The sequence below is a fragment of the Stegodyphus dumicola genome, chromosome 2, assembly GCF_044657685.1.
Source record: "Stegodyphus dumicola isolate Sdum_Otavi_A_Nest chromosome 2, ASM4465768v1".
NCBI lineage: Eukaryota > Metazoa > Arthropoda > Arachnida > Araneae > Eresidae > Stegodyphus > Stegodyphus dumicola.
The window spans coordinates 94,402,404-94,425,406 of NC_140769.1; the positions used below are offsets into that span (position 1 = coordinate 94,402,404).

Sequence of the window (23,003 nt, forward strand, 5' to 3'; positions counted from 1 at the left end):
TGCAATATTTTTGTATTTTTTCATTGAAATATTGTATAGGCAAAGGTCCAAAACATCTTTTACAATTCTTTGTTTCTGTTCATATTAATCACCTTAATTATTTATTCATCCTTGATGTTTGTAACATCCACAATTTGTATGGTCGTTATTTCTTTTTTGCTGCTTTGCTCAACATTTTTCCTTGGAAGTAATATTTTTCCATGATTATTAAAAAATCTGATGTGGATACATGACACCTGTGTACGGCCTATTCAGTTACACACATTTTTGCTGCATTTCATTTAAACTTATTTCCTCCACTTTCTTTAGAGGTATATTTCTCATTCGTACATAAAAGCTCAAAACTTCTTCGTTGAAAACTGTAAAATACAGAAAAACATAAAACATCAAATACAGTTTAAAAAAGTTAATAAAATAATTTTTACAATTAAAATTGGAGTTTCTACGTAAAAACAAGCAATGCAGCTAAAAGACAAATTTTGCTGTGCACAAAACTTTTTTTTGGTCCCACTTGTCAAAAAGACTCTGAAAGGTGCAAAAATTGACTTAATTCACTATTCTACTAAAAATTTCAAATGCGAACAAATGGTGGCTTTATTAGGTTTAGCAATATTTAAACAACTTTAAAGTTGTTGATAATTCTACAACTATTGTGTGCAGATTAACTAAGGCATAAAACCTTAACCGGAACATAAGGATAACATAATTTAATCATTTTACAGCAAAAAATGCACATTTTACCAACATATAAGAATATTTGCTTATTAGTTTTATTAAAAATAAGATATTTAAGCCAGAATTGATATTTTTTAAAAAAAAAATAAGAATCTTGGCTTACTAGTTTTATTAAAAGTAAGATAGAGATATAAGAATAAAAAACTGAGCTCACATAGGCAGTAAAGGGAGATGCACAAATGCATGTTATAGCAATCCCATAAACAAAATTTCAATATTCTGAGGCTACCTGTTTTTGAGTTATGTGTGATACATAAATAGATATATATGTATGTAAAAAAACTTACATACGAACATACGTAACTTTTTTTTTTGGTAGCCTTCTGAATCTGTTTTAAAACCATTTTAAGTAAAAGAGTCATTTATTCTGTCTGTACGTACAGATGTCATGCAAAAACATCATTCAAATATGTTTGAGAGTGGCCAAAAGGGATATTTTCATTGAAATACAATACCCAAAATTTTCCGCGATTACAATACTTCCCTTTACTTCATGCAAGGAAGTAAAAACAACAAAGAAATTCAAAGAAAAAAAAAAAAAAAGATGTTTAGTATGATTTATTATAAAATTCCCTTAATCTGCAAATTCCTATAATCTGTGCTTTTTTTTTTTTTTTTTGGATCTAAACAAGTAAAATCTTATTTTTCTGAAAATTAAATATAGTAACAGGGTTGCCACGCTACCGGGAAAAACCGGAAAAAGTCAGGGAATTCGGAAATTGACCAAAAAATTCAGGGAAAAGTCAGGGAATTTAAGTGTTTTAGTCAAAATCTGGAAAAGTCAGGGAATTTCATACAACAATCACGCCAAAAAAGGCGAGTTTTGCGCCGACGTCGGAAGAGATCACTTTTTTGGCGAATTGTTTATCACGTGAGTGTCATTCGGGCAGCTGGCATAGAGCCAATTTTCGCAGCTCCAATTTGATTGTCTTTTAGAAAGGCAAATCAAGTTTCCGGCAACTTTTGGTTTCCAGTAGCCTCGAGAATCGCATGTGCAGTGCATGAACTAAAGAAAGTACCTGTTCTCGTATACAACAAAATGGGTTTAATCCTAGTATACGGTACCATGAAGGTTAGAATCAAAAAATATGTATTGTAAAGAAAGAAAACCTCTCTGCAACAGACGTGGCTCCGTTCCGTCATAGAGGGAAACAGCTGTGCATGGGCGATATATCTGTCGCCAAAGCTCAAAACCGGTGTTGAAGTTCGAAGGTCACGTTATCAAGAGTTCATAAAATGAATATCGTTTAAAATTTCTTTAAACTCTAAAGGAAAAGAAAATATTTTTGGGCGCAAGTAAATTAATTCATGGATTTAGTTATTTTGAGGGGGGGGGGAAACCTACAAAAATCCGTTTTTAAAATTATTGCGAAAAATCTAAGAAAAAACGTTCTTTGATAAAACGTTTCTTCTTGGATTTTTTGCAATAATTTAAAAACGGATTTTCGTAGTTTTCTTTTTTGTCAAAGAATGTTTCTTCTTAACACGTGTTTCTCAATTTCCTGTACACATCGCGGAGAGGGAAATTCTGTGCCAGGTTCCGTCGCCAAATCCCTTGGCAAATTTTCCCTCCGCTTTCTAGCCGCGTAATAGCATTTACGTGTATGGAACCTTTTCTTCTTTACATAGACATTCTTTGGTTAGAATAATCTCCATGTATGGTACAGCGGGATTTGGCGACATGATGATGAGCAGTAAATGAGTCATTTTGTTCTTGGCGGCAATTTTCAAAATCATACGAAGGCCGTACCGTATACTAGGATTTTACCGCAAAATCTTTTTTTTTTTTTTTTTTTTCTTTTCTTTTTAATAAATACCTTGTCATTTTGCAGTAAAATAAAAAAATAGTAAATAGTAATCAGTCATCTAGGCTAACCATGTAATATATTCGCTAAAATATCGTTAATTATTCTAATTCAATTTTTAAGTATTTATCTTTATTTTTATGTTATTCATATCATTTAATGTTGCTTCTTCCCTCTAAATTTATTTATCATTAGTAAATAATATTTCCAAATTTCAGGAAATTTTCTCTGGCATAATCCTGAAATTTAACAAAAAAATATAATTAAATAGATTATTTCTTTCATTTAGCTGCAGAATGTCTGCAAAAAAAGCCTTATTTTATTCCAGATTGGGGAGATTCTAATCTCAATCTTCAGTGGAGAAAACAACTCCTATTATAATTATATTTGTGTTTTCAAGTGTTAAGGTGCCTTTTAAGAAGACACCTCACACAAATTAAATTTACCTAAAATCTAACCTAACTTTTAGCATTGCGTTGTGATTGATAAGAACCGGATTAGCCTCATGTTGAACTGGTGATGATCATGAGTAATAATTAAATAAAACGTACAATTGTTATCCAATGTATATATCTTAGATTTTATTAAGTTTCTTAAGTAAACAAAATTATCAAACAAAGTGTACCAAGAATAATTAAGAATAAATGTCCTCTGGGATTTATTGAATAATTAAGTGAATTTGCTACACAGTACAAGTAATACCATAATTAATTTACATCTTAGCACAGCCAACGTACATTACGCGAATAGACTGGAATTTTCTCGAAACATACCTGGAAAACCTGGAAAAGTCAGGGAATTTCATTCTCCTGTTTGAGTGGCAACCCTGTAGTAAATTTAACAGCAAATTTTTTTTTACATGTATGTGCAAACAAACTTTTTAACAGAAGCATACTAATTAAAATTTTGATTGAAGAAGCAGTTTTATATTACTGTTGAAGCATTTAGCATTTTCTGCACTTACGCGAATACTATGTACTGAAAAGGTTATGGTAAAAATCTTTTGATCATAGACATTAGTCATGAATCTCTGAAAATTTTTCATTTATGTAAATCTGTACTTTTGTTTAGATATTGTGCTGTTTTTTAAAATTAATTTTAAGTTTATATTTTTAGCACGTGTAAAATATTATTTGTTTACAACTTTTCAGGTATTGAGTTCTCATTTAAATGTACTTCATAGTTGGTTTGTTTACATTCCATGCAACAAGCAAGTTTCCTTTCATTGGCACCAAATAAAGACTGATTCTTAAAAATAACACATAAATGTTTTTGCTGGCATTAAAAATAAAATATATGGAAAAGAAAAGAGAATTAAAGAATATGTTGCTTTCAATAAATCAAAGAATTCAATTCTACCATTTATATGTGAAGAATTTAATGGAAGAACTGTAAAGAATGAATTTAGGGAAAACCGTATTTCTGGAATTTTTATATATGTCATTTTTATATGTATTCATCTTCTTCTCTCATTTAATGGTATAAAAATTCCTTTGAAAGCAGTTTCACTGGTGGATATACAATTCGTTGTACTTTAAGTTTTTATTATTGTTTTCATAAAAAGTTCTTTATTTTTTCAAAAATTTTCTAAGTTATTCATCCTTTTTTTCTCTCCATTATTTTTTCCCTCAATAATGACAATATTAAAATTGTGTTATTTTCATGTACCTATATTTATATTTACAAAATATAGATGTATTTGAAAAAGATAACTTTGAGGAAACGACATAAAATTTAAAACTGGTTTTTCAATAAATATATAAAGTATTTTCTTCCTCCTTATTATGACCTTCACTGTGTATTGGAAGCTCATGCAGCCAATTGTCATAAGTTCCAGAATTTGAATCCCAGTGAGGGTATGCTGATTCTCCATGTTTCTGTGACTTAATTCTAAATGTCTCTGCAAGTGGCTTTCAAACTAAGATGTTGTGGAGGATAATTTAAGACCACCGTTTGTTGATTTGGTCTCTGCACTTACTCTTTAAGTGGGGAGGAATAAGGAATTTTCTTCTTTCTTATCCTGTGCCTTCATTGGAAGCACATCTGACTAGCAGTGAAAAGGTCTAGAGCAGGGGGTGGCAAACCTTTGTGGATCAACATGCCATTTTTTCTAAAGAAATGTTTAATGAGGCCATAGACGTGCTGTCAAATAATTTTGACTTAGCGATTATTGGGAAAATAATAAAACTAAATACTAACAACTCAAAACTCTTTTATTTACTAACAAAAATACAGTTATATGTGTAGTTCAAATTAAAGTAACATTAGTGTGACTTCTGTTGTTGCATATTAGATGACGAATAACTTATGTTAGGACTGTAAGATGCTACTTTTAGCAGAATGTATGCTGAACTGGAATCATCTGCCAAATGGTTTCTAAGTGAGTTTTAATATTATTCATCTCTGAAAGTAATGACTCACAGGCATAAGTAGATAAAAATATGGTTAAAATAGCATGAGTCAGGTTCTTCAAGCAGTTAAATGTGTCTGGAATCGAATTCTATGTTGCCAAAATTTCGTTATTGGCATTTTTACTTGTATTGCTTGTTAATCTTTCTGTTTAAATCAATTCCAACTTTTTCCTTGTTTAAATTCCTTGTTCCTTGTTTATATAAATTTTTCAATCCATGTTGAACTAGACTGGAAATCAATCGAATTGCAACAAGTTCAATTTATCAAATGAAATCGCTTAATAAATCACAATAAACTTGAATGTTTTTGATAATTCTTTGAACTGAGAAAAATCTCGCTCAAAATTCCTTGATTGAAGAATCAATTATGGAAATAAATTCTTCAATAACTTTTTCTCCGTCTTGTTTCTCATGTACATCTAAATCTTAAGTTTTTTTTGTAATAATACTGTTCCTGAAAACATGCAGTTTAGCCTCAAAGATGCGATTGACATCCATCATGATGATATTTGTTTTATTTGTGCCTTGAAACTTAATGTTCAGTTCATTGAAATGTTGGCATATATTTGTAAGAAACATTTTGAAAGCCGCATAACATCCAACAACTGTGGGTATTGATCAGTTTCCCCCTCATTTTGCAGAAACAGTCTGATTTCTTCCAAGCAGTTCCCACAGCTCAACCAGCTAACATTATTATAATTATTATACATCAATAAGCCATTATACACTGAGTTAACTTCATCCAACAAAGCTCCAACTTTCATTTATGTAAAGCCTGAGATGATATGGGGTTGACTATTTTTGTGACTAATGCCAGTACGTTATCAAGAGATGTTAAACCTTAGCACATAAGACTTGTTGGTGAATGATGCAGTGGAATTCAAGAATCGAATATCTACATCTGTTTGAAATAAACTAATAAAACCTTTCCCCCCCCCCCATACTTGGAGGACCATCAGTTGTTAATGAAACATTTTTTTTTTTTTTTTTCAAATCAATTTCTTTCTAAGCAAGCAAATTTTTAATAGCTGTACAAATATCTGAGCCCTTTGTAGTTCTTAGCAATGATACTATCGCAATTAATTCTTTCTTAATGACGTTTCTTATGAAATATCAAGCAAAAACCCCTAAATGTGCAGATTTAGTGACATCAGTACTTTCATCAAGGCATGGTGATATGAAAGAAGCTGAGATAATGGCATTGTTTGTTGTTCTGTTACATTTATGAGCAGTTTTAAGATTCTTTCTTTAACTGTGTTTCTAGATAAAGGAGTATCTTTGATGCACTGAATTATTTTATCTTTATTATCAAAATCATCAAAAAATATATTGGCAAAAATTGCTAACGAGGCTTCCTTTAAAAACTCTCTCTCTTGAAAAGGTTTATTATGCCAAGCAATGACATTTGCAGCCGAGTAACTTGCGGTGCTCGTATGCCAATTTTTGCCAACATATTTAACCAAAGACATCAACTGTTTATTTCTGTCTTTTATTGCACTTGCAATTAATTCCTTTTGCTCGGTTCACACATTTGACAAACATCTTTGTGATTTGTTTCAATATGTCGTTTTACAGACAATGTTCTACATACCTTTCTTCCACCCCAGCGTATTACAGACGATTCCTCAGACGGGACGTCAACTGTTCTTGCGGTTTTCGCGGGGAAGACGCGGACGCACTTCATTACCTGCTCTCCTGCCCTCTGACAGAGCACCTTCGATAGCAGTTCTTTCCTTCCGACTATATCACATATCCTGTGAATAGACTGTTCACAGACTATTACTGCAACAAGGGCATCTTAGAGATAATGAAGCAAGTGAATGAAAATAATTATATCCAATAAACTACAGATTAAAGTAAAATGTAGAAAGGCGGCCTAACCGTCAGATTGCTAGCAATGACTAGGATGACTTCCTAACCCTGTAGTGCCATTAACTCAGTTTGGCGGAACAGGTTAAGTAAAGTGACCATATATACCTTTCTTCCACAGTTATGTTGGAACTTGAACTGTTGGCTGGCTATTTTTATTGCTCTCAATAAGATTTTCTTATCTGCGGAAATATTCAAGTAATTTAGAATATTTTGGATTTTTCAAGAGCCCTTCTTGAGAGGAGCATTTTGGTACCATTTTCCAAGGGATCTGACAATTATTTTGGATTTTATCAGGAATTTCCAGACTTTGCCGAAAACGTTTAATTCATCAACAACAGTGAATTAGATTTCATATTGGATTCAACATTTTAGCTCCTGAAACTTTAATTTCTCTCTTATTTGGACTAATTTTCCTACTTTGATGTAATATTGATTTTTCCCACCGTTTTTTCGAAGTGTTGGACTGAGACACCCTGCTTATACAACATTTGAAAAGACCCTGAAGGATTAGGATAAGTTGCTTACACATTACATTTGTATCTAGTATTCTCAATATTTTCCTATACTTACTTGTTGTATTTAATATTTGTAATCAAAACGTATGTCAGTTATTAATTTTTAATACTCCTGTATTATTTTAATTATTCTTCATCTGCCTGATTTCATATTATTTCAACTTATAATTTTATATAAGACAGTTATATTGCAATATACCATTGTTCCTCTGAATCTGTTAAAAGGTTGATTTACTAATTCTTTGAAATTTAAATAATAGTTGCCATTTAATAAAACTTTTTAATTGCATGCTAACTTCAGCAATTATTCAAAACTTTGTTTATTTTTAACTATTCATATAATTTATACAAGGTTACTTGCGCAGTGCAGATACAAAGTGAGTATGCCTAAAACACGAAACACGGAGCAAAAAAGGCATCAAAGCCAGGACAGCGAAGGGCAGTCTATAAGACATAAAAGCAAAGATAGAGGAGGTCTGTCAAGTAAGTCTAAAAGGAGAGACAGCCGAAAAAAAGACTTGTCATCAGATGTAGCTCCACAAAGAGCAGGATATCACAGAATTAGAGACAGAGACGCAGGTAGAAGGAGGGTCTACGTTCGACGAAGATCATTTTAGTGTCCAAGAAAGGTTAGGTTACTTGACGGAGTTAGACGGAATCTTAAATTCCGCAGACATACACAAAAAGGTAACAAAAAAGATAAAGGAGCACTTTGTTAAAGTTCTTACTATAATTACTAAAAAGAACATGCAGATGGCAAACTTAGAAGGACAGTTAGGGAATACAAAATGGATAGAAGACTATATAACTGGCGTTACAAGCATAGCAAAGCCCACATATGCCAGCATGGAACAAAGAGGTAGATCGAGATCCAGATCACAGACTAGAGCACAGAACACCCAAGAATACGTCACGATAGTTTATCCCAAATCTGACATGACATCAGAAGAAGTACGTGAAAAAGTAGTTAGTAACATAGACCCAGCATGTCTTAAAGTCGGGGTCAAAGCAGTTAGAAAAGTAAGAAAAGGAGGGGTTCTGATAAAAGTAGACAGGAAAGAGGACCCAGACGTTCTGGAAGATGCGATAAAAGAAAACTCTAAGTTAAAAGATATTGTAGAGACTAAAAGACCAATTAAAGTCAATCCTAGGATAGTAATATACAACGTAGACAAAGATCTTGATAAGGACTTAATAAAAGAGAAAATCTTAACTCAAAATCCAGGGATAGAAAATGCTGAGATAGCAATACTTTTTCATATGAAAGGCAGATTCGGTAATAACTGGGTAGCCTCTATAGACCCGACCAGCTTCAAAGCTATAATGGAGACTAAGAAAATTAATATACAGTGGACCAGGAATAGTGTCAGGGAATTCATTCAAGTTTCTCAATGCACAAAATGCTTAGGCTATAACCATTCAGCAAAAAACTGTACAGCACATCCTCGGTGCACAAGATGCGGATCAGAAGAGCACTTCAAAAATGAGTGTAACAGACAAACTCCTAGATGCATTAACTGTCACAATGTTAATACAAAATTCGAAACAGGACTGGAAACAAACCACAATAGTAGAAGTAAACATTGCGCATGCTTCATTAAGGAATTACAAAGGTATACGCAAAAAATAAATTATGAGTAATTTCACAGCAATTCAGATAAATCTTCAGCACTCAAGGGGTGCGACTACATACTTAAGAGACTACTTAGAAACAAATAGTTATATAAAAATAGCATGCATTCAAGAGCCATACACAAAAGACGACCAAATATGTGGTTTTCCACTACACTATAGGAAGTATTACGCAAAAAATAGGGCAAAAGCAGCAATTATCTCAACAGATAGCAGAATCCCAGCATTAGAACTGTACAGCAACGAGTCATTATGTGTAATTAGGATAGAGGGGAGTACCCCATTCATTATGATATCGGTCTATTGTCTGCCTTCACAAGACATAGATCCAATTCTCAGCACATTAGAAAGTCAAATAGCGAATCAAAAAGACATCCCCATCATCATCAGCGGGGACTTTAATTCTAAATATCCAATATGGAGCCCAAATCACCCAGATCCAAGAGGACTCAAGGTATGTGATTTCTTGGCTACCACGGACGTGAGTATCTTAAACGATCTGGAAAGCCCACCAACATTCTCAGGAGCCTGACCTGACACTTCTCAAAAGACATAATCAATTAGCAATCATAAATTGGAAAGTTATAGAAGAAGCAATCCTAAGTGATCATAATTATATAACCTACGAAATAATAAATATAGAAGAAGAGCATAACTTAAATCTTAAAATGAAACTCTCCCAGGTGGACTGGCTAGAATTCAGACACATGATAAAAAGTAAATTTCAAAATAACAGCCACAGCAGATTAAGAAATATAAAAGACATAGACAAACAAATAGAAAACACCACCGTCCTCATTCAGGAGACATACGACGCAACAAAGAAATTGCAAGTAGGCCAAATCCAACACCACAGAAGCAATCCATGGTGGACAAAAGAATTAAACATCCAAAGAAAGAAGGTATGAGCCCTAAGGCGCCGTTACCACCGGGCTCCTGATTCAATAAGGAAAGACTTCCATCTTAAATATAAGATCGAACAAGCTAAATATAAGAAAATAATTTTCAAAGCAAAAAGAGCTTCATGGGATGCATTTTGGCAAAGCCTACAGATCACGTCCCCCTTTGGCACTTATTATGATATTGCCAAGGGCAAAAGATTAGGTTAGAGAGTTTTCTACATTTACACGTCAAGTGCAGTTGTGGATCACCCGCCAGCACAGCAGATGCTGTCCATTACATCACTTCATGCCCACTCACCAAGTCGCTTAGATCTCCAGCCAACACCGCCCTACTCCAAAGTAAAGGTCTCAGAGGATACCTAACGGATTTCTATGGTCTCCAGAAAGTAAGACAGATTGTCAGCTTCGTCAATGACAACAAGACCATCATACAAGTCATACCAGGTTAAAACCTGACGATATGTAAAGGCAGAATGCCTTATATAAATATGTAATTAACTCACTTTTTCATATATATATTCAAATTCCTATTCAAACTTGTTTTCACTAATATAACTATTCAATGTAAGTTGGAAAAACCAACATCAAATTGTATTTATAAATGTAATTTGCTTTGTAATTAATTAATAACAAATGACCTGTAGTGCCCAATGAGAGGCGAGGCAGGCTAAGAATAAATATTATTATTATTATTATACCTTTCTTCCAGAACATCAGATACACACCGCCTTTACTAATCATGCCATATTTCTCAGTCCACCAAGTTTGGAATTCTCTGTTACAGTTACTGTCTTACACTTTTTTTTTTTTTTTTTTTGCTGAACTAGCCATGTTAAATAGCAGTTAAAAATCATAAATATAACACAAGTAAACTAGATAAACTTTTTAAGTTACAAGACGAGACATAATGTGCGTAGACAAACTATTCGTCATTAACAACTGTAGTCTACAGTGTAACTAAAGCTGCATTCAGATGATGGTGTAAAGGGCATAAGTGGTTTAAACCGAGCTGGCATTGGCAGGCAACCAGTCTGTGCTACGTCACAAAATCTGGTTTAGGGCTCTTGGCATAAAGTTTAAAGTTTTCAACTTTATGCCGACTTGGGATTAGCATTGCCAATCAGAGCGAACATGTGAAACCTGAATGGGAAAACAAAACAGGAAAGCTGTAGACACATCCACACATGTTCAAATTTAACTTCTGTAACTGGGTGCAACTCTGTGTCGCAGGCATGAACAGAACTTCCGCATTTTATTCCATGTGACTATCCCTCTGTGACATTTACGTCGCCGTCTGAATGCAGCCTAAGGCAAGACAATAACTAATGAGCGCGCTTTCCGCAGACCGCTCTGCAGACCACACTCGATCATTCCGTAGTGCAGGCTCACTTACGTTTGATAGTATAGTTTTATATTGTTTCATAGTGAACTTTGTTATTTTTAATTAAAATGCAAACTGCTTTGATCGGTGGTGTGCCCAAATTATCGTGCTGCATGTCATTGGTTTGCCACACCTGGTCTAGAGTTTAAATCACTATTACACTGCATATTTTTCTTGTTTCCTACTTTGACAAACCTAATGAAGAAGATGAACAGAAAGTATGGACATTAAATGTTTTATGAATTTCAAAATTATTATTTTATCCAAATTGAAAATCAAAAAGCAAAATATTTTTACTTTCTATAACATTATTTAAAACAGTTTTCCACAAAAAAGTTCAGTTTCTCTTTATAGATTGGACTGAAAAACACATTTTTTTGTGTGTTTTTTAGCTTTGCAAATCTAACTTTTCTGATGTCCCTTTTTTTGGAAAGGAGAGGGAGAAAGTGGAATACTTTGTAAATAATAAAGCTGTTCTCATCTATTTTTTTTTTAATTTTATTGACTGTGACTAAAGTTTTGAATAATGTATGGCTAATTCAGATTGACGTCTCAGACTGGAATCCTAAAACTTGTTATGCAGTCAATATAACAATATAAAAATTGGAGAGGCAGTGTAAACAAAACTCAAACAGCATGACATACAGTCTAAAATTTGCTAATCTGTGCAGTCCTTGATCCCAAAAGATGTGCAAACTATCAGAGTTCTGTTGTATTTAACTATTATGTGCCTCTATTATCATTGGCTGCACAAATAATGCTATCTATTAGAAATGCTTTCAATATGTATGTGTTGTTGGTTATTTTTAATGAAAACTTTCCAGTTCATTGTAGAGATAAATGTTTACATAAAGGCATCCATATTTTTAGTAGATGACTGAAATTATATGTGCCTTGAAATGATTTCTGGGCTGATATTCTTATCTAAAGTTCATTGTGTTTGCTGGTTACCATATCTCTAAAATAACTAGTTTAGAACAGTTTAAAATTAATTTTTTGAATGAGATTTTTAAACGAGGTTCTAAGACTTATTCAAGTCTTTCACTTTCTTGGCCCCCCCCCCCAAAAAGATTTTGCTAAAATGTTATTGCATTATTATCTGTAAAACAAAAGTTACTTCTCTCATCATAAACTTCCATTTTCTTTAGATATCTCTCATCATACTTTGCGTTTATTTTTCAATGTAATAGCATCTATATATAAGTGCAGGAAGCAGATTAAGAATTTTTCTTTGCTGTTTGAAAATTTGTTTAGTAAGAAGCAGAATTTTTTTATTCTATGATAAATTTACTCTTTACTTGGAAATACAGTCTGAAGAATTTATTTTCATTAACTCATACATTTTATTAAAAATAATATAGAGTAGGAAAAGATTTGTTTTAGTACAAATTGGACATTATTGAGTAAGAATTCAATAAATGCAGCTACATGAAACTGATTTGCTGGCAGTTTGGCAAGTACTAAAAAATTTAAGCACAAGCTGCAGGCTTATTCCACAAGCTGAATACGGATATTAGTATTTGTTACTAATGATGCAAATATTGATTATGACTAATTAATATGAAAAATTACTCATTTACTTATTTTATGTTGCTGAATAATAAAAACAGCAGTTACAATAGTCATGTGAAAATGGTCAATAAATTAAAAACTGCTATTTGCCCAAATTTTTATGCATTAACTGATTACAATAGAAAGTTTTTTTTTTTTTTTTTACTAAAAAGACTTGTGTAGTTTAGTAATTAATAGTACATATTATGTTACATTATTTGTTATAACTTATAGAAGTACTTTATCATATCTTATTATTCTATTGTTAAATAATAGAAATAATTTTCTTGATTAATTTAAATATTGTATAAACTTATATTTTGCACTTGTATCTATTTTTATTTTTCAATGTTTGAAATTTTCCCACATTTTTTGCAATCTTTATTCTTTTTCCGGTACTAATCGGTTTTGAGAGCCGTAAAAAATTGCCAAAGTATTGTTGATGACAGTGCTGCCAAAAATAATTGCGGCAACCCTAACGCAAGAAAGTATAATAGTAAATAACTATCTAAGATTGATGTTTTAATTTAGATGAAAAGTTAATTTCATGTAATACTTTTTTATTATTATAGTTTATATAAAAAAGACTAAACACGACTGAATGGAAGCATAAAAGTAAATAACCTTGTATTTCAGATCATTATTATAATTTATATAAAAATTGCTAAACATAACTGAATGGATGCCTGCATTGCTATTTCGCTACCGAGTTTTCGCCAAAGCATAATTTCATCTCGTTGGTTGTTCAAAATTATTTTCTATAATGAATGATGCCTTTTTTTTGAAAAAATTTTCGGTAAAGTGCAGAATCACCCACTTATTTGTTTGCCGCTTTTTACAAGGGTTAAAAACAATTGGATTTTTGTCAATTTTCTTTTACTTTTTGAGTGAAAATACGCCGGTGTACATAAAGTCAAGGGTGTGCGAAGTGCCATTTTTGTGCAATTCTGGTATTTATTATTTTTTTTAAGTGAAAATAGGTCGATGTGTACATGGATACCGAGTATTTGTAATTCTTAAAACCGTGTCAAGCAGTAGGTGATTCTGCACTTTACCCAAAATTCTATTGCAGACTTTTCGTCACGGGCAATTCCCAAATTGTTAAATCCATAGGATATCAAAAAAGGATTTATAAAAATTCAACTAGTATTTCAATGGCATCTTAAGAAATATAGAACTATATAAACTTACGCAATCTGAAATCAGCACGTGGTAGATTTGGCGCGCTGTTAAATGGGCACATTTGCTAGATTTGGCGCTTTTGCGCATACATTTTCGCTGCAATTTTTTTACGGTCCTCAAAACGGAATAGTACCCTTTTTCCTTATCTGAGAATTATAGGTTTCAGAAATTGAATTATGTGGCAGCACTTTAACAGAAATTCTTTTCAATCACTCTGCAGGTTATAGGACTGCCAGTTATGCCACCTTATTGGGCTTTAGGGTTTCAAATTTCACGATGGGGTTATTCAACAGTTGAAGATATCAAAGCTGTTATGGATCGCACAATAAAAGCTAATGTGCCTTATGTAAGTTATTACCGAAAGTATAATTTTTTTAAAGACATTTTATGTGCAAAAACATTTTTGAAATTAATGTAAATTTTACAGTAGGTCAGTATTGTAATCTGGCTAATTACTTCAGATTGCACCAAGGAATATGTTGCTTTTATTCCAATAAGCTATATTTTAAAAAAAGTTAGAAGACATTAAAAAGCATAATAGATTTATAAAAGTTTTGGCAGAGTGGAAGATGTTGCACAGAATTATACCTACTACCCACTCTTGCCACTTCTGATGTTTTGTTTCTAGATATTATATTCTGCTAGCAACATACCTACCTGTTCTTCACATGGGGGGATGACAGTAAGAAACTGTTTCACATAAAGCATAAAATATTAGAACTACCAAAGAAAAATATTCAATACTGGAAACGTGTATATCTCAGCAAAGTATGTGATGTTATGCTGTATATCATAGATGTACTTTTTGATATGCACTTAAGCTTGTGTGCTATTAATTAAAAAAAAAAAAAAAAAATGCCTGAAAATATTGATGATAGTTTCTAATGTTTGTGAATTCTAATGTTTCTAATGTTAAATGAAAATTTTAATACTGTATTAAAACAAAATCACTGCTCCTGTAATTATCCAACGTTATTTTTATTTTATCTTAAAGATACACAAACACATATATTTAAACAGCTTGCAAAATTTTGTAGTTAATAATTATCAATGCAAATTTATGTTGTTTCTGATCTTAAAATTGTACTGATGTGTACATTAAAATAAAAAATACAAGAGAGAAGCCTGAAATTTATAAAATGAAATGAATATTTAAATTTGAAGTCTCTCTTTGATGGAGGAAAAAGAAAATAGGACATTATGTATTAATGAAATTTATTACATATCATCAAGCTAATAAAATTTAAAAAAATAGCTTTTAATTACATAAAATGCTTAGAGGCCTTGTACTCAGAACTATATAAACATAAAAAATGCAAACAAATAATTCACCAGCAAGTGTCGATCAGTTCTAAAACTTTATTAATATGCACACTAAATCTTAAGTAAAAAATTCCTTTTGCCATAAAGGAAATGGCCGATTGATGTAAAATTTGTATAATAGAATATGGTTGAGCATACTGTTAAGTATTTTGTATTTAGATAGCTAATGTTAAAAATTAATTATAATTAAAATTGTTTTATTTCCCCATGCAATGCAGCCCGAGACATAGAAAGCTATGCTGGAAAAGGAAAAATACATAAGCATGCACATTTAACATTGAATTATGTTAAATGTAATCTCGAAATCTTAGAAATTTATATTTAATTCGAATAAATGTTATTGACTACTGTGTTAGCTATAACCGTAATTCTACTCTTTTGCTTTCCAGAAATCTCGAGAAGCAAAGAAATTACTAGAACTCTCTCATGACCAATTGAAAGCTTTCAACCGCCAGAGAGAAACATCTCAGCTTACTTGTTTAGTTAGCTGCTGTTATTATTGTTGATCGGATTAGCTTTCTCTGTGCTGTGGATTGCATTCTATTTAATGTTTTAGTAGTTTAAAGTATAGTTACTGATTATATCGTGTGATATTGTGCTATGGGACGAATATCTCAATGGAAAAATCCAGCGTTGTTATATTTCTTTTGATAAGAATAAATTTTATTAACCTTTTATTGGACTTGTGCATTCAGTCTGTTATGGATCAGTAAACCTGCAACAATACAAATGAATAGCAGTGCAGTGTAGGAGCAAATAATGTGTGCCTATAATGCCATTTAAGTGTAAAAGAGAAGACACAGTTTTCCACATCGTCAATTGTTTCCTTGTTATTTCTTAGACTAGAAATGTAGAGTTTGCTTCAAATAAGATGGAGTGTGCATCACATAAAAATGTTCCTTATGCAGTAATGCTCAGAAGGTTATATATTTTGTATGAATGGCCTAAATGGAGTATACAGCCAAACCAAACTTCAGGAAATATGGTATGTAGTATAACAAAACGTGTCTACAATTTGCTGAGATGCCATCTTAAGAGTCATTAATTATTTATACACTGGGGATTTCCATGTATCTTTAACCCATTAGCCGCTGGTGTTGCATTGACGCAATGGTCACAATAAATACGTGTACAAATATAACTACCTAAGATATTTTATACCAGCAGATGATTTTGTGTAGGGAATATTATGAAGATTATTTCTGTAAAATAATATCTGCCTTCAACAATCATTTTGTTTATAATAATTAATCTCATACTTTAAGCAAAATTTTCGACCGGGTATTTTTGCTGAAAATATTTAACGAAAGAATTGCCGTCTTTATGAGTTATCTATTTTTAGTCAAGGTCACCGTTTACCAGAACATTACATCAGTCAGATGTTTATATTTGTGTTGGGAAGGGAGGGAAAACAGGTGTTGCGCTGACGCAGCATCAGCAGGAAACGGGTAGTCAATCTCCTTTTTCACTCATTCCTTTCGATGTTCTGGTTCATGTTCTGGTTGTTTAAAAATGCCTAGAATGAGGTATCTTACATTAGAAGAAGCCCTTCAAAGATTTTTTGATGAAGAAACTGATGATGTTAATAATGACCAGAATGAAACTGATATTGTTGTTGTTCCCCCAGAAATTGCAGAAGCTAGTGAGGAATGGTAATGTTTTAAATAATGATAATGATATTTTACAAAATGATACTGCTGGGGAAGTTGAAATTCACGTAAGAAGTAAGTTTCAGCCTTCTAAGAGCAGTCATACTAAAAAGTTTAAAAAGCAGAAGACTGAAATCTTGAAGTGGATAAAAAAGGAACTGTTAGTTATGTTTCAGAAAGAACATGAAGAAAGAGATAGAAGAGAAATTATAAAAGACAAAATACAAAGTAAAACTAGTACACATATTTTTGATTTTCTTTTTGGTTTAGACATTTACTCTCTTGTCGTTGAACAGACAAATATATATGCTCAGGGGAAAAAAAAAAAAAAAAAAGTCCAGAATTTATTGCATCTGAAGCCTATATGAGAAGATTTATTGGGATATTATTACTTACAGGATATCATTCATTACCTCAAGGAAAAAAGTATTGGTCTTTTGATAAGGACATTTCTGTTCCTGTTGTACGAGAATCGATATCATGTTTGCAGTACAGGAATATGAAGCAGAATTTGCATTTGACAATAGTCAAATTGAGAATACTGATAAATTATATGAGACTGTAACTAAACTTACTAAATATCACCACTTTTTTTACTACTGGAAATATAAAGTCTCTTTTAGATTTCAGACACGAGAATGCATTATTCCTTTTGCAAACTCCTATTGAGAGTGTAGAATTAGCCAGAAATAGATCAGCAACAGGAAGACCTAGTAAATTCAGCATTAAAAAACCATTGCATGGAGATGGTAGACATTTTATCGTAAAGTCCGTTGATAACAAAAGAATTTATTGTAAAGAGTACCATAGCCAGACTGTTTATAGATGCAAAGTATGTAATGTAGCTTTACATCATGATTGTAATCAAGCTTATTGAAATAATCTGTATTTGTAAAAGAAATACAATGTATATTTTAATATTAAATTAATTACAAGTAAAGTGATTTGTAGATTTATAAAATGTTATACAGCTAAAAAGTAATCCTGCGCTCCACTCGAAAGAAACATCACACGAGTAAAATCCTACTCTCTAAACATCCGTAGTCTTATTCCGCTGACGTAGAGCGCTTTTTATAACACAGGTAAGAGCATTTTTTTTTTTTATTTTCAATGTAATTTATGTTATAAATACTTAATATTTGTTATTATTTTCATGAGAAAAGAAACATTCCTTGTATTTTTGGCGGTTAATGGGTTAATGGGACAGCAGAGTTGTTTACAAATGCAGTGGTGCATTAAATGCTGCACATGGATGCTAGAATGGCATGGAATTGTCTTCTCGAATGAATGAAGCTTCTGCATAAACATGCTGGTCAAATATGTATAGTGCCATTGTGAGGAACCCTTGGTGGAATCTTATCGCACTTATCATCATACTGGTACAACACCAAGAAATGGGAGTTAAGATATAAGATACAATTGGATAAGAATGTATTTATGTTTGATATGCATATTTGGTGATAATCAGTAATCCATCACAAATGCATTAAAGTCTGTAGTTGCCCTATATTTTCAGGAACGCTTTGGAGACTTTAAATTTTTAAGAAGGAATTTCCTTCATGTTTAAATTAGTTTATTTATTTTTATTAATATTATGAATTTTTACTCCAATTTTTAGCTAATAATTTGACAACTAAACCACTTTCATATCTCACTTTTAATTGCTGTATCCTTATCATTTGGCTTTAATTTTCATAACTGTTACATGACTCATTTCTTCTGGCTTTGTATTTGTATCTTTTATCTGATTGTAAATCAGCTGCTAATAGCCAGGTGTATGTTCATGTGTATAATGTAAGTAATGATGGCATCTCTTGAATTTCTTGATTTAATCTTTATGTTCTTTATATATTTAACAAAATGCTGATCATTGTGAATTTTGTGTTAGCTGCATGTTTTTGTAACGTAATTTCTTAAAAATGTATTATAAAACATAAATGCTAACAATTCTTGGAGACAATTAAAATTAACAATTCTTGGAGACAGCTACCGACACACTCGTGGTATTGTAATGCAGGTCCTGGTGTTGCTGTTGGTTTCAAGGGTGACAAGAAGGACCAAACGGCTTTGGCTCGGTTGACTTCAGGACATTTAAGGGCCCTCAGATATTCCAGTGGTACTAAACTTGGAAACTTTTACACTTGCACCAAATGTAAAAACCATGAAGCTACTGTGCAACATCAGTTGTGTTGACTTGGTGCGTGAAGATGTGCTGAAGAAACCTAAATTCGTAATGGAAGTGATGAAGGTTAATGAACTTATCTGATCTAATTCAGATCAGAGGGATTAGTAAGAAGAAGGGGGGAACAATGAAAATGAAACTTATTTAAAATTATTTGCAACCTCATTTTTCTTTAATCATTAATTTATTATCAAGACAGAAATCTGTAGAAAAGATATATCATTTTGGCGTCATTACTACATTGTGAATGCATATCTCCATGTCTTTCTCTTTCTACTTCAAATATTATTGCATATAATTGTATTATATATTAAATTTAAAGTAATTTAATTTGTTGGGATTTTTCTAGGAAATTTAATTTCTGCATATAAAAATCTAATAGAAATACGTAAGAATCTTCAAAAAGTAAAGTAAAATGTGTTTGCTATGTGTTTTTCGTGTGATATAGATTAAATAATTTTAAGTACTATGCATATTAATGTAAAATTTTACTTTGTATAAGTACAACAGTAAGATTTATATATTTTAATTGAAATAGAATTCTTGACTTTTTTAGAAATTTTTATTAAAAAAATGTCATTTTGGGGGCTGTTTAACATATCTTTTATATGTTTTTTGATGTTTTGTAGGATGTCCAATATCTGGATATTGATTACATGGATAACTTTAAAGATTTCACTTATGATTATGATCACTATCGAAATCTGCCATCTTTCATAGATGAGATTCATGATAAAGGAAGAAAAGTTATAATCATATTAGTGAGTAATTTACTGCATAATCTGTATAATAAATAAAGCATTTATTATTTTATTAATATGGGTACTATTTAGTATATGATATTTCTTGCAAAATTATAGTTAGGGTTAATCAAGGGATGCGTTCATGATGAATGAAAGATATTTTAATGCCTCTAAAGCAAGCTAGGACTCAGCTACTTAATTTACATGTTTGGTAGAACCACTTACTAAAATATTTTTGCTTTGGTAAATTAGTTGTTAAAATTAAACTATAATATTTAATTAAACAGTTCATTGATATTTAATTTAATATGGCTAATTATCAGTTAGTAAGCAATGAACTTATTGTTAAATATTTTGGGTCTTTCTGTTGCTTTAAAGCAGTTAAAGAAATGTACTTAAAATAGAAAACTCACTATCCTTTCTTTTAAATGTGGCATTTATAAAACTAGCTGAAACTTTTTAGGAGAGTTATGTTGGATTTACTGAATTTTGTGCTAGCTATACATGAGGTTTATGAAAATACTTTTAGATCTATTATAGTCTTACATAATATATGTTTGACTTTATTTTTGCTAAAAAATTAGGCTTATTTATTTTGAAAGTCTTGGAATATCTGTCTAGTTTAGATTAATATTTTTACTTTCACCTCTTTTTGCCATTACAAATATTGCAGTTTTACAATAAATTTTCAATACTTTTTTAACATTTGCATTCTAACAAATCAACTTATGTTTTAAAGTATGTGCATTTTGATTAATGGAAAAAATATGTACTGCATTAGTCTTTAGAAAAAATGAACTTAATAAAACTGAAGAAAGGGAGATTCTTTGCAATATAATTTTATACTGCAAAGTGATTGGAGAAGCAAGTCTGTTATTTTTTTTATACTGCAAAGTTGTTGGAGAAGCAAGTCTGATATTTGTTTTTAGAAATGCAGTGAGTTGTCATTTAAACTCAGCTCCTAATTTATCACTGGCAAAAATGCCAAGCATTTTATCAATTATTAGCATGATTTGTGATAATGTGTAAGAATATTTATATGTTAATTATGATTTTAGTGATCTTTCCTACTCATGTTCAGCTTCATTTTATAAAAGTCATACATACTGAATGTGCTCTTTAATTCATTTTTTTAAATTTATTTTTTTAGTTACACTTTTTTTTAAGGATTTTTATCTTTTATATTATTTGCCTTATTTTCCAATGTTTCCTTGCATCAAAAATGGTCATTCCATTTTCACAATTTTTGCTTTTATATTTATTTATATTGCAGATCATTTCAGATATGTAAAACGTAATTCCTTTACTTTTGAGTTAAATGACCTATAATTATTATTGTGACTATTTGTAGATAAAGAACTAGCCAGTTTTTCTGTTTTTCATGTATTTTTAAATTTGTTTCTGAATGTTTATATTTGATTGTTTTGTATTTCCAATCCTGTAATATTTTAATAAAACTCCTAATAATGTAGCACCTGTAAGTTCACTTAATCAAGCTGCTTTTTTAGTGTTTTTATTTTCATTTTGATTGTGACTTAGGATGTGATAATTTTTTCAGGATCCAGCAATAGCTAGTAATAAAACTTTGAAATCGAACTATCCAGCTTTAGATGTTGGCATCAATAGAGATATCTTTGTCAAAATAAATGATACATATATAGAGGGAAAAGTAAGTTTGTGATTCTCTTCCTCTTAAATGTTGTTGGCAAATTGCACATTAAATTTAATAATATAATGTTATGAAAGGTAAATATTATAGCTATTTGGTTCTGAGTTGTATGGAACAAACTATTGTTTTTTAAAGAGAAAATGATATATTATTTTTTACAAGTTGTTTAATTCTAGAATAATAAAGTATTCTGAAGTAATGAACCCAGAATATTTTAGGAGAATAAATTATTCTAAAATAGTTACATGCACAATTTTTGCATAATCAGACTTAGAATTTCAGTATTTAAGAATGCTGCATGACCGAAGTATAAAATTATTATCATTGAAGGTAAAAGAAGGTGTAGTTTAAGCCATAGAAATGCATAAACTACACCTTCTTTTGTAACTACATCTTCTTTGTGGAACATGATAAAAACAGCTTAAATATTCTGAAGTAATGAATCCAGAATATTTTTGGATAATAAATTATTCTAAAATGTTGTTGCAATAAAAAGGGCTTATTGCTGCCATTCATACTTATACAGCGTGTTTCAAAAGGAATATACATATTTCGAATGCATATATTTATTAAACTGTATGACATACGCAGAGTTGCCAACTCTCCTGATTTTTGACCGCTCTCCCGCCAACCCGATTTACAATATATTTCTCCCGACTTTTTCTTATTCTTAAAATTTCTCACGATTTTTCTGTGTACTTGGCTTAATACTTCGTTATATGAAAAAAAAACAAAAGGTGATTTTTGACGTCTGAAAGAAGTTGAATTTTCTTTAGCTTATATCTAAAACAAAACCTTGCAAATCAGATGAAAACTTTTTCTTTGTGAGTGAGAGCATATACATATCCAGAAGCATCGTTCTCCAGTTCTCCAATGGGCCTCGAGCTTCACAGCGTGTCATCTGGCATATATTAGCCAATGAGCACAAAGCAAGCTTAAGGCTGTTATTAGGATGCTCTTTAGTTATTTTGTTAATCTTGTTCGGAGTTGTGTGAGTGCACGTGCTTTCGGGAAATAGTTTTAGAAATTATCAATTTTTGTTATATCTGTGAAAAAGGTGAAATACACGTGTATGTTTCAAAAATCGTACATAGTTGACTTTCTTTCCGTTATTTCCTCAAGGAAATATAATAAATTTGCGATGTGTACCGTCTGTCATTGTGATTTTTCGATTTCGCATGGTGGAAGGGCGGATGTTCTCAAACATGTGCGTAGACAAAAACACAAGGACAACATGAGTTGTTTTGAAAAAAAAAAAAAAAAAAAAGTTTAAATTTTCTTCGGAAACAAAGGACCAAAAAGTTATTAATGCAGAATGTCTGTTCTCTGCCTTTTTACTGGAGCACAACCTGCCACTGAATGCATCAGATCACGCTGCAGCTTTATTTAGAAAAATGTCTCCCGATAGTGAAATCGCTAAGAAATGCTCAAGTACAAGGACCAAAACAGGT

The 23,003-nt window shown here is 31.4% G+C and overlaps 1 protein-coding gene across 6 annotated transcripts in view; it reads left to right on the forward strand.

Annotated features, from left to right (window-relative positions):
* The window catches only part of LOC118201094 (lysosomal alpha-glucosidase-like), a 184,572-nt gene that overhangs the window by 63,292 nt on the left and 98,277 nt on the right, over positions 1–23,003 (forward strand). For all 6 annotated transcript variants that reach the window (XR_015039502.1, XM_085810921.1, XM_085810923.1 and 3 more), the window contains 3 exons: positions 14,207–14,332; positions 19,770–19,901; positions 21,442–21,552. Coding sequence is in view for 5 of the 6 variants with exons in the window: in XM_085810921.1 (XP_085667047.1) it covers positions 14,207–14,332; positions 19,770–19,901; positions 21,442–21,552 (369 nt within the window). In the remaining variant the exon portion in view is untranslated. The remainder of the gene's footprint in view (positions 1–14,206; positions 14,333–19,769; positions 19,902–21,441; positions 21,553–23,003) is intronic.